The sequence below is a fragment of the Eptesicus fuscus genome, chromosome 7 (assembly GCF_027574615.1).
Source record: "Eptesicus fuscus isolate TK198812 chromosome 7, DD_ASM_mEF_20220401, whole genome shotgun sequence".
In the NCBI taxonomy this organism is placed as follows: Eukaryota; Metazoa; Chordata; class Mammalia; order Chiroptera; family Vespertilionidae; genus Eptesicus; species Eptesicus fuscus.
In genome coordinates, this window is record NC_072479.1 from 35,033,918 (window position 1) to 35,048,996 (window position 15,079).

The window sequence follows — 15,079 nt, forward strand, 5'->3', positions numbered from 1 at the left end:
GAAATTCTTTTAGTTAAAAACTTACTGTATAGAGGATATAAAACATAGGTTGCTATATAACTTAAGCTAATTGAAGATAAATGGGTAATTCTTGGAAAGCAAATGTTATAAAAAGATTATGAAAGTCTAGAATCATTTAGGGCAGCAAAATAGGAGGTTTATCAATATAAAGGTAAACAAGCCTGATTCTATATTTTAGAATTTAACAGATTTAAAAATAATTGAAAAAAAAAGAGAAATTTAAATATTCAGAATGAAAAGAACTCATTGTTGACATTTCAAGAAACATGGAATCACCAGAATAAAAACCAGGATCTGCTGCATCACCGATGTTTTTCCAACTAGAACATCTGGCAGAGAGTACTCCCCATATGGTTCTTAACCAAAGCATCAGCCTTCATTTAAAAAGATATTTTTCTATTCCTCTCAACTCAGAGTTTCATCTTTGCAATCAGGCTTAGTTTTTCCACCTCTTGCTCAAGGTTCTTTGCTGCAGTACTGAGATCTAAGGAAAGGGTTCATGACATTCCTTTCCTTCCCGCTCCTCCAAAAGACATATATGGACCACTGAGGAGTATCATCTGCCTGTGGACTTCGGGCTTAGTACAGCCTTCAGCAGCAAAGAGAACTGTCTACCCACCACGGGGTTTTCCTTTTTAATCTTTCCCAGGTGCTGGACTTTTCCCTCAAACTCCTTTCATCACAGTTGATTCAGCATTCACACTGACCTACTGTTAAACATCCAGAACCACAGCAAGACACTTGAACATTTTTATCCCTTTTATAAAACTAATTTTGAAATATCTTTCAGTTTTAGTTGGGAAGCTGGTATTACTTTCCTCCAAATGGAAGCTTTATAGAATTATAATTCTCAGGATAGTGTTTTGTAAATAATATTGATTTAAATATATACAAAATACATGCACTTTAAAGAAATGAGATCTAAGAAAGCTAATTGTTTTAAGGTTTTTGAATTATTGAAAAGCTTCTTTTTCTCTCTATGTCTTAGCAAACACATGAAACAAGAAGCATTTCATATGTAAAAACTTGGATAATAGCTCATTAATACTCAGAGTATCCAGAGACCAAGCAACTCATTTAAATAGTAAGTTTTAAAATGATTACTTCTAGAATATTATAGGTAAATTTTCATAAAAATATTTTTGGGTATAAATGATGGAAAGTGAGTGACCCAACTTACATCTTAGGCAGCATTTTTTTAGAGGAATCCTGAGAAGTGATATTTTATATCCAAAGAATTAAAACTTTAGGTATAGTTTTTACTTTACGTTATTAGAACCACTTTCTGGTTTATATTAGCTCATTTCCTTAAAATTATGAAATTAGGTTATTTAAATCTGGAATAGAACCAATTGATAGCATTCTCTAGTATCTGAGGGGTCAGAACATCCCCATAATATTTGTCATGTACATCAGAACCATCATGATAGTTCTAAATACTGCCATGCCATGCTAGTTAGGTGAGGAGGACATGAAGATCAAAAGAAGTAAAAGGAAAGAAAACAGATAACCAACCCTTAGGATAGTAAAACAAAGACAATACAGTATTGCAGATGACAAAGTATGGAAAGCTATGTCTTAATTCTAGTAACTGTTATAATAATCAAAATAATCATGCCTAAGCAAAAACTGCCTAAACCGTGGCTGAGTTATTGAAAGGAAGACTGGATTCTTCTATAATGAGTTAGGCAATTATGTGACACAAAACTTAACATTTCAACCTTGAGTTTTATAATTCTACAGTTTCATGAAATTTCAACTCCAATTTAAGGAAATAGCAAGACTAACGGAAAAAAGGGATAATATGTTTTGTTGAAGAAAGAAGGTTTTCTTGTTAGTAATATGTTTTGACCTTTTAGTTAAGAGTAAATAGAAGGGCTGGCTGCAGGGCCTTCTGAGAGGAAGAGCAGAGATGGTGCTAAACCAACTTCTCATAGAACTGCCTTAGGATGTAGAGCGCTCTCTCAAAAACAGTACGGAATCTTGCAAGTGATGTTAATGGGCTTCAAACAATAAAGCATACTAAAAACAGGGGGAACTATAAACAAAGACTCCTTGTTGTAAACTATATGATAAGAGAATAAGTGATCAAGGTTCATGTAAACATGCCTGATTTATAAGATGTAGAGCTCTGCGATTATGGGCTATTTAATAAGAATAGTCTGAAAACACCCATGGCAATCAATTTGGCCTTAAGTGTGTAGTTATTGAAATAATCGTGCTTTCTCTTTCTCCTAAATATTTATTCTCAGAACAGGCAAAAGTTTTACATACTAGTTGCTCTTTAAAAGTTTATCACTATAGCCAAAACTGGTTTGGCTCAGTGGATAGAGCGTTGGCCTGCGGACTGAAAGGTCCCAGGTTCAATTCCAGGTCAAGGGCATGTACCTTGGTTGCGGGCACATCCCCAGTAGGGGGTGTGCAGGAGGCAGCTGATAGATGTTTCTCTCTCATCGATGTTTCTAGCTTTCTATCCCTCTCCCTTCCTCTCTGTAAAAAATCAATAAAATGTATTAAAAAAAAAGTTTGTCACTATATTTATATTGCTCATGTCTTTAGTTTTCTGCATCAATACCAGAGAAAGGAATGTTTTGCTTTTAAATTAATGATTTTTTTTTCCCCCGTAGTATTTCTTTGTAGGGATATACCACAAACTGTTTAACCACTTACCCATTAAAGGACACTTTCACTAAAGGACATTTGGGTTGTTGTCAGTTTTGGTGATAATGAATAATGCTGCTGCAAACATGTATAGATTTTTGTGTGAACAATACATTTTCATTTACCCAGGAAAAATACCCAGAAATAAGTTGTTGGGTCATATGACAAATGTATGCTTAACTTTAGAGAAAACTGTCATACTATTTTCCAGGGTGGCTGAACTATTTTGCATCCCTACCAGCCATATAAAATTTTTTCAGTTGCTCCACATTCTCCAAGTATTTAATATTGACATTAAAAAAACATTTAAAGCCATTTCAATGGGTTTGTAGTGGTGTCTCACTATGTTTTTTATTTTATTTGCATAATGACTACTGATGTTTAGTATCTTTTCCTGTGCTTAAATTAATGATGTTTTTAAAATGGTAAATAAATTTAAGTACCTGAAGACCTTCTCTTACTGCCTCCAGAACATAAGGTACCAAAGAATAGTTCCAGAGATCCATGAACCACACTCTAGAGCCTTCTACATCCATGGGGCAAGAAAGGAAAAGTCGGGGACCTGAAAAGAAACAAATTAACAAAATATTATTGAGAATAATTGTATTTAACAATCTAAACACATATTTAGACATGATATAGGGAGAAGTAATATATTTCTTGCAGGATTCTTAGAAAATTTTAATGTTGGCAAGCTTGATTACTATAAAGTATATTCTACTAAAGACCAAATCTCCTTTGGACTCCCTTTTCTTTTTACATTAAAATCTTAATAAAAAACATAATATATTAGAGTTAGGAGAAACCTTAAAGGTCATAATCTAGTCAACCTGCCCCATTTTACAAATAATGAAATGTGCTGAAAATGAATTTCCAAATATAAAATATGTCATTCATTTTTCTAATCTACACTGTCTTTTATGGAGTATGTCTTTATGATCCATAACAATGGGAAATGGACTTTTATACTGCAACTTAAGAAGAAATGTAAAAAAAAAAAACATTTACGCCAACTACAGAGAAATAATTCAAACATTCTTGTCTTCATGAAAAATATAAAATAGACGAATTACCTATAAAATACCTAAATTATCTCTAAAATCTTCTCTCACAACTATATTTGATATGAGCCATTAGCTAAAATTTGTTTTCAGCATAAAAGGTACTCTACACAGATATAATTTATTTCAATTGTTATCTGATTTTTAGAATATCTGTCTATATTAAACTTATTTGATCTCAGTAATATCTTAGTAAACCATAATTATCAGACAAATTGGAGATCCAAAACTTAGAGGAAGGCAAACTTTCAGAAGGGAAAGAAGGAAAACAAATCTTTGGAAGCTTGAAACACATAAGCTTCACTTGTTATTTTCTCCCATCCAATCTGGTCATCTTCATCACGTACTCTTAGTTCCTGGCAAATGGCATATTGCAATTTTGCAACTCACCAATGGTAACATCAGAAGAACTATGTGTTTCCAAAAAACTGTTGAGGTGATGCCATGTCTTAGGAATCCAATCTATGATTTTGACTAGGTCATTATTGCGGACGTTCCTTTCAATTTCTGTCTCTATTAGTTTCCTTCGAAGATACCTGCCTAAGAAGCCTTTCACTGGTTCCGTGTGGTTTGCACACAGTACCCACCTATAAAAAGAAAATAAGAGAACATCAGAAATCTTTACATAATTACATTTTAAGTCCATAATAATTCTCTTTCCAGTATAGAGTTCCTTTGTCAATTGGTGGCCACATGTTAATGATCCAAGGGGCTAAGAGGTCTATTAGCATTAGAGCTATTATGTAACTAACTCTTCTTTTTGAGATAATGAGAAGCTCCTGTGCCTCAGAAGTGAGTGGGAGTATCCTCACGGAGCACTCTTCTGCGGAGAATCACAGGTCCTAAAATAGGAACTCTCTTCACATTCCTCACACTCAGGAAAAGTGTGCCGCCTTAGCTAGTGACAAAGTGAGCAGGAAAAACATTTCTTTTCTTTTTTTAAAGAAACACTTCTGATTACAAGTTGAGGATCCTACAAAGTCTGCTTGAGAAAGAGTGTCATACAAAGTGAGAATTATTTTCACACCACAGGTCACCACAGGCAGGATCTGTCAATGCACAAATGGAAAAACAACCACAAAAACAAAGAGAGAAAGACAATGAAAAAACACACAAAAAAACCCCCAAAACCCTCCTAAAACCGAAAAACAAAGCATTCAATTTATCTTTACCTGAAATTGTGATGCAGCTCTAGATTTGGTGATGAAGAAACTCCCTGATTCATGGTTCCGATAATATATGGACTGGGGAGGAAAAAAAAAGAGTAGAATATGCAGATGTACTGAAGGTAAAATAGATTAATATATTAAATTGTCTTAGAAAACAATTTAGATAAATGTGATTATTCCATTTATAATTAGGCTTTAAAAGGGTAATTTTGTAATGTTGGGTTGCAAAATGACAAAGATTACTGAACTGGACATTAGGATTTGGTGTTGTAATTTCAGCTCTTAAATTCTGGGCAAATCATTTTCCCTCTGAAACAGGAAATTTGGACTGGAAGTGCGAGGTGTTCCCCTGGGCAGGATGGCTTCCTGAGAGCTCTTTGTCCATTGGAGTCGAAGAATGAAACCACGGATGGAGGATGGTATAGCAAAGGTGGGAATTTATTGAGAAACAAGCACAGACTCCCACGTGGGGAGGGGGAAAAAGTCCCACAGCACAGACTCCCACAGCACAGACTCCCATAGCACAGACTCCCACGTGGGGAGGGGGAAAGGGTCCCACAGCACAGATTCCCACAGCACAGACTCCCACGTGGGGAGGGGGAAAAAGTCCCACAGCACAGACTCCCACAGCACAGACTCCCATAGCACAGACTCCCACGTGGCGAGAGGGAAAGGGTCCCACTGAGTCCCTTTTTCCACAGTTTATAAAGGCTGCAGTTTTTGTGCCTGGATATCCCCTCTGATTGGTCACTATTCCCTTTGATTTGGTCACTATAGCAACTCCTGAGCTCAAGCCTCTAGGGAAGCACTTGAGAACGGTTCCCTCCTTCTTCTCCTTTATGGTTCTCCTATTCCCTCTGGGCTTTTCTTCCTCCCTCTTTGAATGAGGGGCTTCCTTCCCTTTATTCTGTAAATGTGTGCCTTTTTCAGCTCCCAACTTCCCTTATCTTTTGGAAATATACCTCCTGCCACTCCCAGCTCCCTTGTCTTATGGAAATGTACCCTTTTGCAGCTCTGTAGCCCTGTGCTTTTTTTCCATGGACCCCATAATTTTAAAATTTCCTAAACCTGCCTATTTCACCCCTAAAAACTCCTTTCACCTCTCTGAGCCTAAGTTTACACATCTGCAAAATAAAAAGATTAGACAGAAAAACCACACAGGTCTCATCCCACTCTAACATCTCATGATTCTCATGCTTATAATCAAATTCATTTATTTTCCTCTTTTATTATTTCACAGTTATTTTAAAGGTCCTTAATAGCATGATAGAATTTGTGTCTTTGTGTCAGTAATTATTAAGCAAATACTGACAGTATCTATATTAAAATACAGTATCTATATTAAACAATTAAAAAAACCTCTAGCAGAGATTAATTGGAATACTTGCACCATTAAAACTAATGCTTATGTTATTGCACTTCTATGTCTTTTTTTAGAGGCCATGCTAGTGAGTCTTAAGTGGGTTTTCAGATTTTTTAGACTCTATTTCAACCTTTCCTTTCACTTTAATAGTTAAAAATTACACTCATTAATGGAGAGAGGTATATCTGAATGTACTAAATTTATTTCTATAGAAAGGTTGAATTTAAACTTTGATATGGACTAAGAATGAAAGCAGAGCTCTAAAGACTCATTCTAGTTCTTCATTCTCCTGATTCAATCATTCTATCATTGACATAGTCTCCCAGACCTCCTATATATTTGTTGAAGCTAATATCATCAGGGAAATCATGTTCCCATAAACATGCCTGGGACATAGTTATTGAATGAATAAGTAGATTTTCTAAGAAATACATAGAGATTTTTTTTAAGAAATGTGTAATATTAATGAAGGCTTCTCAAATTAATGACACCTGTTATAGGTGTTAAGAGGTATAAAGACACAAGAAAGCACATTTGATCACATTTTTTTTTTATGTTTCATCATTCAAAATATTTCATAAGCATACCATTTGTTGTATTTGCAGTTGAGGAAACCATTGAAGATATCACTCAAAGAGCCCACATGATGGAGATTATCAAGAATTATTACAACTGGGAGCTCTACACCATTATTGTCAGCACTGCACTGTTCAGCCAGGCCAGCTAGATACTGCTGCAATTCCTTTATAAAAAAATAAAGAAAACAAACACGTCAATGGTATATTTTATACCACTGGCAAGAATTTCATATTTTATGAATAGCAGACTTTGTCTTCATCCTGAATCTTTGATTAACACTCATAGCTTGTTCTATTGATATAAAACCTTATTCTCCAAAGCCAGTACAGAACACCCAAAACAAATATATAACTGTAAACACCAGGGCATATTTCCCAGGTGTCTTCTCCCTTAATGAAAAGCAAAAAGAGAGTTCCTGATATGAGTTCTTAGGATAAACTACAAACATTGAGACTTTATCCCTGTTTTTGAAATGTCAATGATAAAAGTGTATTTTAGCAAACTTGATGATTACAAGTATAATTACAAAATGGCACCCTTAAATTTCCACATATACTCTAAATGTTTTAATTCCAATTCATTTCAGTGGGGTGCATCTGAAAGTGCTGCCCTGAGATTCAGATAAAAGTGTGGTTAATTATTTACTTATTTCTAATCTGCATGTGGCTGCTATAATTATAAATAAAGACAAAATTTATTATATTTCACCGGGTTGGTGTACATTAGCATTTGGCATTTCTTGAGTTTCTTGGTTCTTTTACAGGCATTATTTCTTTCTAATGGCTTTTAATCTAAGTAGGATAACCAGTTCACTGATTGAATGCTCTCACAGATGGGTAGGCCAGGAATATAATTAGGTTTCTTAGAATTATCCTAATCAGTAAGAACATTTCCATAATATTTGCATATTTACAATGACATTTTCAATTTGTAAGTCTTGCTCAGGGTTAAAAACAATTCCATGATCTCTATTTTTGGCAGCCAGGTAAATATGGGAACCGCTCACTCCAGAGGCAACTCACTCTGTCTGTAAGACCACTTTTAAAACTAAATGTAGAAAGGGGTAAAGGACAATAACCTGGGTTTTTGAGGCACTTAATAATATATTCAAGTTCAAATATAAAATTTATTAAAGAACTAGTATACTATTTATCTTATATTGAACCAATCACATAGATTATTGCCAAAATCGAGATTGCAGTAAAAGATGTTTAAACTGGTGAATATTCTGGAGAATTTCATTTGCCTTATTTATTTCAATAATCTAGCTATAGTGAGTCATTCATTTATTTATAAAATATGCATTGTCTACTCCATTTTGAGTTTACTTCTGTGTATGGTGTAAGTTGGTGGTCTAGTTTCATTTTATTTTTTGCATGTACCTGCCCAATTTTCCCAATGCCATTTATTGAAGAGACTGTCTTTACTCCAATGTATGCTCTTGCCTCCAGTGTCAAATACTAATTAAACATAATGGCTTGGGTTGATTTCTGGGTTCTCTGTTCTGTTCTGTCAAACTATATGCCTATTCTTGTGCCAGTACCAGGCTGTTTTGATTATAGTTGCTTTGTAGTATAACTTGATATCTGGTTTGTGATCCCTCCAACTTTGTTCTTCTTTCTAAAGATTGCTACAGCTGTTAGGGGTCTTTTTTGGTTACATATACATTTTTGGAGTATTTGTTCTAGATCTGTGAAATATACCATTGGTACTTTAATAGGGATTACATTGAATCTATACATTGCTTTGGGCAGTATGAACATTTTAATGATATTAATTCTTCCAATCCATGAACACGGTATATACTTCCACTTGTTTGTATCTTCTATCTCTTTTTTTCAAAGTCCTGTAGTTTTCTGAGTACAGGTCTTTTACCTCCTTGGTTCAGTTTATTGCTAGGTATTTTAATTTTTTTGTTACAATAGTATTTTTTTTTTTTTTTTAGTTTCTCTTTCTGAGAATTCATTATTGGAGTATAAAAAAAGCCATTGATTTTTTGAGTGTTGATTTTGTATCCTGCTACATTGCCAAATTCATTTATTAAATCTAGTAGGTTTTTTTTGTGGAGTCTTTAGGGTTTTCTATGTACAATATCATGTCATCTTCAAATAATGAGAGTTTTAATTCCTCCTTTCCAATTTGGATGCCTTTTATGTTCTCTTCTTATCTGATTGCTGTGGCTAGGACTTCCAGTACTATGTTGAATAAGAGTGGTAAAAGCAAATATCCCTGTTTTGCTCTTGTTCTTAGGGGAAATGGATTTAGGTTTTGCCCATTGAGTATGATGCTGGCTGTAGGTTTGTTATATGGCCTTTATTATATTGAGGGATGATCCTTCTATTCCCACTTGGCTGAGAGTTTTTATCTAAAATGGATCACTTGTAGCTGCTGGAAAAGACTTTTTGGTGGCAGGATTACTGTTATTAATTCTTTATTTGTAATATCGAGTAATGTTTTGATGTTTAAAAATAGAAGAATTTTCCAAATAGAAGGAGAAGAACAATCAAAGACAGAAACACAAAAATATGATACCCATGTAGGAAAGAACTAGTTGTAAATGTGTTGTATGTAAATACTGGTAAATAAATTAGAAAGGAGGAAGTACAATCTTGAATGATTAGTAGGGTTACTGGAATCTTCCTATTGGCAATGATAAGACATTGAATGTTTTGGACATCTGAGTAATGTGGTCAAAATTATAATTTCAAAATGTATTAAGTATACTGTAAAGGAGAAAAAGAAACCAGTCAAAAGAATACTGAATTACTGAATTTGTTAAAGCCAAAACATACTATGGGACTCAATATAGATAGAGAAGTGTGGCAAGATTTTTGATCTAGTGCAGAAAGTAATGAGAAAAAATTGCAGAATTTTAATGTGGTCAGATTTTAATTATGAAAAGATACTTTATTTTCCATGAGGTGAAAGGATAAAGATAGTGAGAGAGAGAAGGGAAAGTAAACTTAAGTTGTGAATAGGGCAGTGAGAAACAACTAGAATAGTCCAAGTGATAGAGGGTGTTAATTTGGGTGGGAGGGCAGTCGTAGTAGAGATGGATGGAAGAAGATGGATTTATGATATTTTTTTCAGAGTTGAGGTCGGCATTTCTAAATGTGTATATTTAGTATGCTAATATTAACATATTTGTAATCTAATAGAAAGAGTGTGGACATGGTTAAAAATGAAGTCAACACAAGTTGAAACCAATGGAGTCACCCAGATGAGGACAGATGTGAGAGAGAACAGTATATATGGGAATATTTTTACTTACCAGTAGGTGAAGGAAGAGTAGTCAGTGAAAGAGACAAAGAAGGAGCCTTCTAAGTAGGAAGGAAACAAGGAAAAAAGGAAAATCAGAGGAATTTCTAGAAAGGAGAGGTGAACTATAGCAATTTGCTATACATAAGGAAAGGAGAGAGAGAGAGGAGAGAGAGAGAGAGAGAGAGAGATAGAGATAGAGAGAGAGAGAGAGAGAGAGAGAGAGAGAGAAAAGAGAGAGAGAGAGAGAACAATGGGCATTGAATTTGGTAATTAAGAAATCACTGGGTGATTTTTGGAAAAGTACGGTCATTAAATTATATTAGGTTCGCTATCATCTTGAGAAGAGTAATAGATTAGAAGATCCTGCTGGGAATCTAAAAAAAAAAGCTATGGACCAGTGGCAAGTAGAAATTAGCATACACAAATAATTTTATCATATAAATTAAGAGCTTTTCAGATCTTTTGGAAATCACTTCATGATTTACACCATAGCTTAATTGGGGGCAAAGTCTTAGATTGAAGTACTGATGCATTAACATTAAAAGTCTCATGCCCAAGATCAAATCAGGCAGTATAAAACAGCTGTATCTACCAGATGGACATTGAGGATGAGATAAATCCCATACTTTGAAAATATACACAGAAAACAGCAGTTATATAAACCTGTTGATCATTGCTTTCTTTGGTTTTGATTCTAGGCATACTACTAGTAAAAATGAATCTGCCAAGTCCAGTTTTCTGATCTTTCCCTACCTAATACCCCAGGTGGCTTCAGATGGCCACATATTCTTTCCTAAGTCCATCTCTAGGTTTCTGGGCCCACTATATCAAATGTCACCAAGTATAATTGTTTATATGTACTGCTCTCAGTCAAAATATTCCAACTGGCAGCATGAAGGAAGGCTTGAAGAGTGAGAAGAGGGACAGAATGTAACATACAGATGTATCAAAGCACAAAAATATTTTTTTTTTCTTTTGATGGTTTATTGTTAGCTATTTTGGATTCGGTAAGTGCTTTTTGGCTTCATCTTTTCAGTGCTGTCTACGGTCCAGTATAAAGCACATCCACAATTACAAAGCTCCATTTTTCAGGGAAAGGATTTATTATTTTATGCCTCATTCACACTTCACTTAATAAATCGACACTGTTAGCAGCTATCCCTCACACAACCTCACTTTCTCATCCCTGGTCCTTTATTACTATTCTCATTTACCACTCCCACAAAAACAAAACAAAACAGAAAAAAAAAAAAAAAAAACTAAAAACACCAGTGTAGATTCTCTCACAATTTAGCATGAATTGATCAAATTCTCTGGCAACAGTTCTGTATCCAGCATTACTAATAGCTCATTCTCATCTTATAAAAATAAAGAAAAAAATATTTGTTAGTTTGTATTTTGTACTTTATTGGTGCTGAATACCACATGATTTGCCCATGTTTTTTTGTGTGTTCCCCCCTCCCCTTTTACTGTTTCTGAGCATCATTAGCTGTATTTGAACACTCTTGGCAATGCTTTATTTTTCATTATTTTGTAATAACAAAAGTTAAACTGACTTTATAATGGAATAAAATATTCTATTATGGAATAGTAGAAAATAAGAGTGTTGGGAATATTAGATAAAAAAAAATTTAAAGGACACATATAATGTTGATAAGAATAGCTCCAAGCACTAAACATTTTTTAAACTGAGATAAAAAGTACATATATATAACAGGGGATTTGGTGTTAAGGCAAATTTTATAATTAATATTTATTAACCTAATTTGTTCATAATAAAACTCATCCTAATGAAGCCCAAATAAACCTGATTTAAAACTTGATTTTAAGTGATACCCAACTTTATCAAAATTTGGTTTCCTGTAATAAATATAGTCTATTTTCTAACCATTTGTTTTCCCTTAAAGAAAGCAAGATTTAAAGAATTTTGTCAACTCAACATTGAGGGAAAAAGCACACTGAGGATGACTAAGAAATGTCAATCCTTTTATCATTTTGACTAAAAAGAAAAAAAATTCTGTTAAAAGGCTTTTAAGTAAAGATATGAGGAGACCTAACATTCACAGTTGGCATTGAACAAAGTTGGCTGGAACCAGCAAACAACTGTGTTCTTCTTGCTTCTTAGAGAAGGGTCCAATATTCTGGTTCCATGCCTCAGGTCCCATGTCTCTCTTTAGTTGTAATGAGTATGGGTGATTCAACCACAATTTGAACAGTGCTGAGCTCCAAGGAAATATTTGGAATACATGTATTATATTAATTTAACTTTAATAGATCCCATCCTGCTTTATGATATCTTTGTTCTCCTTGAAAAATAAATATAAGACAATTTTGAGCAAAGGTGTGCGTGTGTGTGTCTGTATGGGTCTGTGTGTATTTGTTTATAAAAACCTTCACTGGGAGGCAAGGGCTATATCCTATATAATAAAAGCATAATATGCAAATCAACCAAATGGCCAAAAAGCAGAATGGCTGAACAGCGTAAGGACCATCCAGACAATCATCTGGACGACCATCCGGGACCATGCTATGACACCCACTGGTGCCAGGCCAGCCAAGGCAGGTACGATGTGATTTGTTGGGGGCCCAGCCATCGTCCCATGATTGCCCCACAGAGGGAGGCCCAGGCCACCGACCAGCGGGCTGTAGCAGTTGGGCGGGGCCTCCCTTTGCAAGGGAAGCTCAGGTCCTGAGTGCCAGTGGCCAGAGGGAAGCTTGGGTGCTGGCAGCCAGGGGAAGGAAGGCCTACTCTTGCATGAATTTTGTGCATCGGGTCTCTAGTGTAATTAATAGCAGGCAACACTTACACTGCACTTGTTACTTGTACTGTTCTCTCTCTCACACAGTGTGTGTGTGTGTGTGTGTGTGGGGGGGTGCGGTGCACGAAATTCATGCAAGGGGATGGGGTGGTGTCAATCAGCCTAGCCTGCATCCTCTCACAATCTGGGACCCCTTGGGGAACGTCCGACTGTGGCATCAGGCCTAAATTGGCAGTCGGACATCCCTCTTGCAATCCGGGACCTCTGGCTCCTAACCACTCGCCTGCCCGCCTGACTGATTGCCCCTAATCGCTTGCCTGCCTGCTTGATCACCCCTAACCAGTTCTTTGCCTGCCTGCCTGATCACCCCTAACTGCTTGCCTGCCTGATTGCCCCTAACCCCTCTGCCTGCCTGGCTGATTGCCCCTAACCACTTGCCTGCCTGCCTGATTGCCCCTAACTGCTTGCCTGCCTGCCTGATCACCCTTAAACACTCTGCCTGCCTGCCTGATCGCCCCTAATCACTCACCTGCCTGCCTCATCACCCTTAACTGCTCACCTGCCTGCCTGATCACTCCTAACCACCTCTGCCTTGGCCCCGCCATGGTGGCTTCATCCGGAATGATGTCCGAAAGGTCGTTAGACTGTCCAGTCTAATTAACATATTATGCTTTTATTATTATAATGACTATCCAGCTATTTGAGCACCATTTATGGAAGAGGCTATCTTTAATCTATTGAATATTCTTGGCTCCCTTGTCATATTAGCTGACCATATCTGCTCGGGTCTATTTTGGGGCTCCCCATTCTGTTCTATTGCTCTATATGTCCTTTTTTTTATGCCAGTACTATAACTTTTGATGACTATCCTTATGTGGTATAGCTTGAAATCTGGAAGTATAATAATAATTCCTGTTTTATTATTCTTTTTCAGGATTTCTTTGGCTATTTGAGGTCTTTTGTGGTTCCATATAAATTTTAGGTGTATTTTTTTCTACTTCTGTAAAAAATACCATTGGAATCTTGATAGGGATTGCACCGATGGCTTTTGGTAATATTGATATTTTATCAATATAAAGTCTTCCAATCCATGAACACAGAATATCTTTCCAGTTATCTGTAACTTCTTTGATTTCTTTCATTATTGTCTTATAGTCTTCAGAATAGAAATCTTTCATCTTATCTTAATTTAAGTTTATTTCTAAGTATTTTAGTGTGTGTGTGTGTGTGTGTGTGTGTGTGTGTGTGTGTGTGTGTGTTCATTTATTTATTTTGGCTTAAAATGACAGAAATTTATTGGCTCATAGATCTGAAGGCTAGAAGTCCAAATCAAGGTGTTGGCAGGTCCATGCTCCCTCTGAAACCTGAAAGAAAGTCCTCCTTTGTCTCCTTCTAGCTTCTGGGGAAACTTCCTAGAATGTTGACAAGAATCTTTGATATTTCATGGTGTGCAGCTGGATAACTCCTGTCTCTGCCTTTGTCTTCACATGGCATTCCCTCTTTGTGTCTCTGTGTCTAATGGCTTCCTTCTTTTTTTTTAAGTTATGTTTTAACATTTTAAATGTTTAGTTTAAGCATAATTTTACATTGGTTTCAGGTGTATAGCATAGAGTATTTTATTGTTTTTGATGCTGTTATAAATCAAATTGATGTCTATTTTTTTTCAGAAAATTTCATTGTTAGTGTATAGAAATGCAACAGATTTTTGCATGTTAGCTTTGTAGCTTGAAAATTTACTAAATTCATTGATTAGATCTAATAATTTTTCAGCTGAGTCTTTAGGATTCTTTCTCTGTAAAATCTTGTCCTCTGCAAATAGAGAAAATTTTACTTCTTCTTTTACAATTTTGATAACTCTTATTTCTTTATCTTGCCTAATTGCTCTAGCTATGACTTCCAGTTCTTTGTTGAATAGTAGTGGTGAGAGTGGGCACCCTTGTCTTGTTCCTGATTTTAGAGAAAAAACCTCAACCTTTTATTCTGAGTATGATGTTAGCTGTGAACTTTATTTTGTTGAGATGTGTTCTTTAGATGCCTAATATACTAGTATTTAGAGTTTTTACCATGCTGAATTTTGTCAAATGCTTTTTCTACATCTTTTAAAATGACCATGTGATTCTTTTCTTTCATTTTGTTAATAAGTTGCATCACATGATTGATTTTCATATGTTGAGTTATTCTGGGATCCCAGGGATAAGCACCACT

General features: G+C 35.5%; 1 protein-coding gene across 2 annotated transcripts in view; it reads right to left on the reverse strand.

Moving 5' to 3' along the window:
- Nucleotides 1–15,079, reverse strand: part of NAV3 (neuron navigator 3) — a 359,287-nt gene that overhangs the window by 10,162 nt on the left and 334,046 nt on the right. For both annotated transcript variants that reach the window (XM_054718827.1, XM_054718826.1), the window contains 4 exons: nt 6,863–7,017; nt 4,916–4,987; nt 4,134–4,330; nt 3,126–3,244 (listed from right to left, as the gene is read on the reverse strand). In XM_054718827.1, the coding sequence (XP_054574802.1) occupies nt 3,126–3,244; nt 4,134–4,330; nt 4,916–4,987; nt 6,863–7,017 (543 nt within the window). The remainder of the gene's footprint in view (nt 1–3,125; nt 3,245–4,133; nt 4,331–4,915; nt 4,988–6,862; nt 7,018–15,079) is intronic.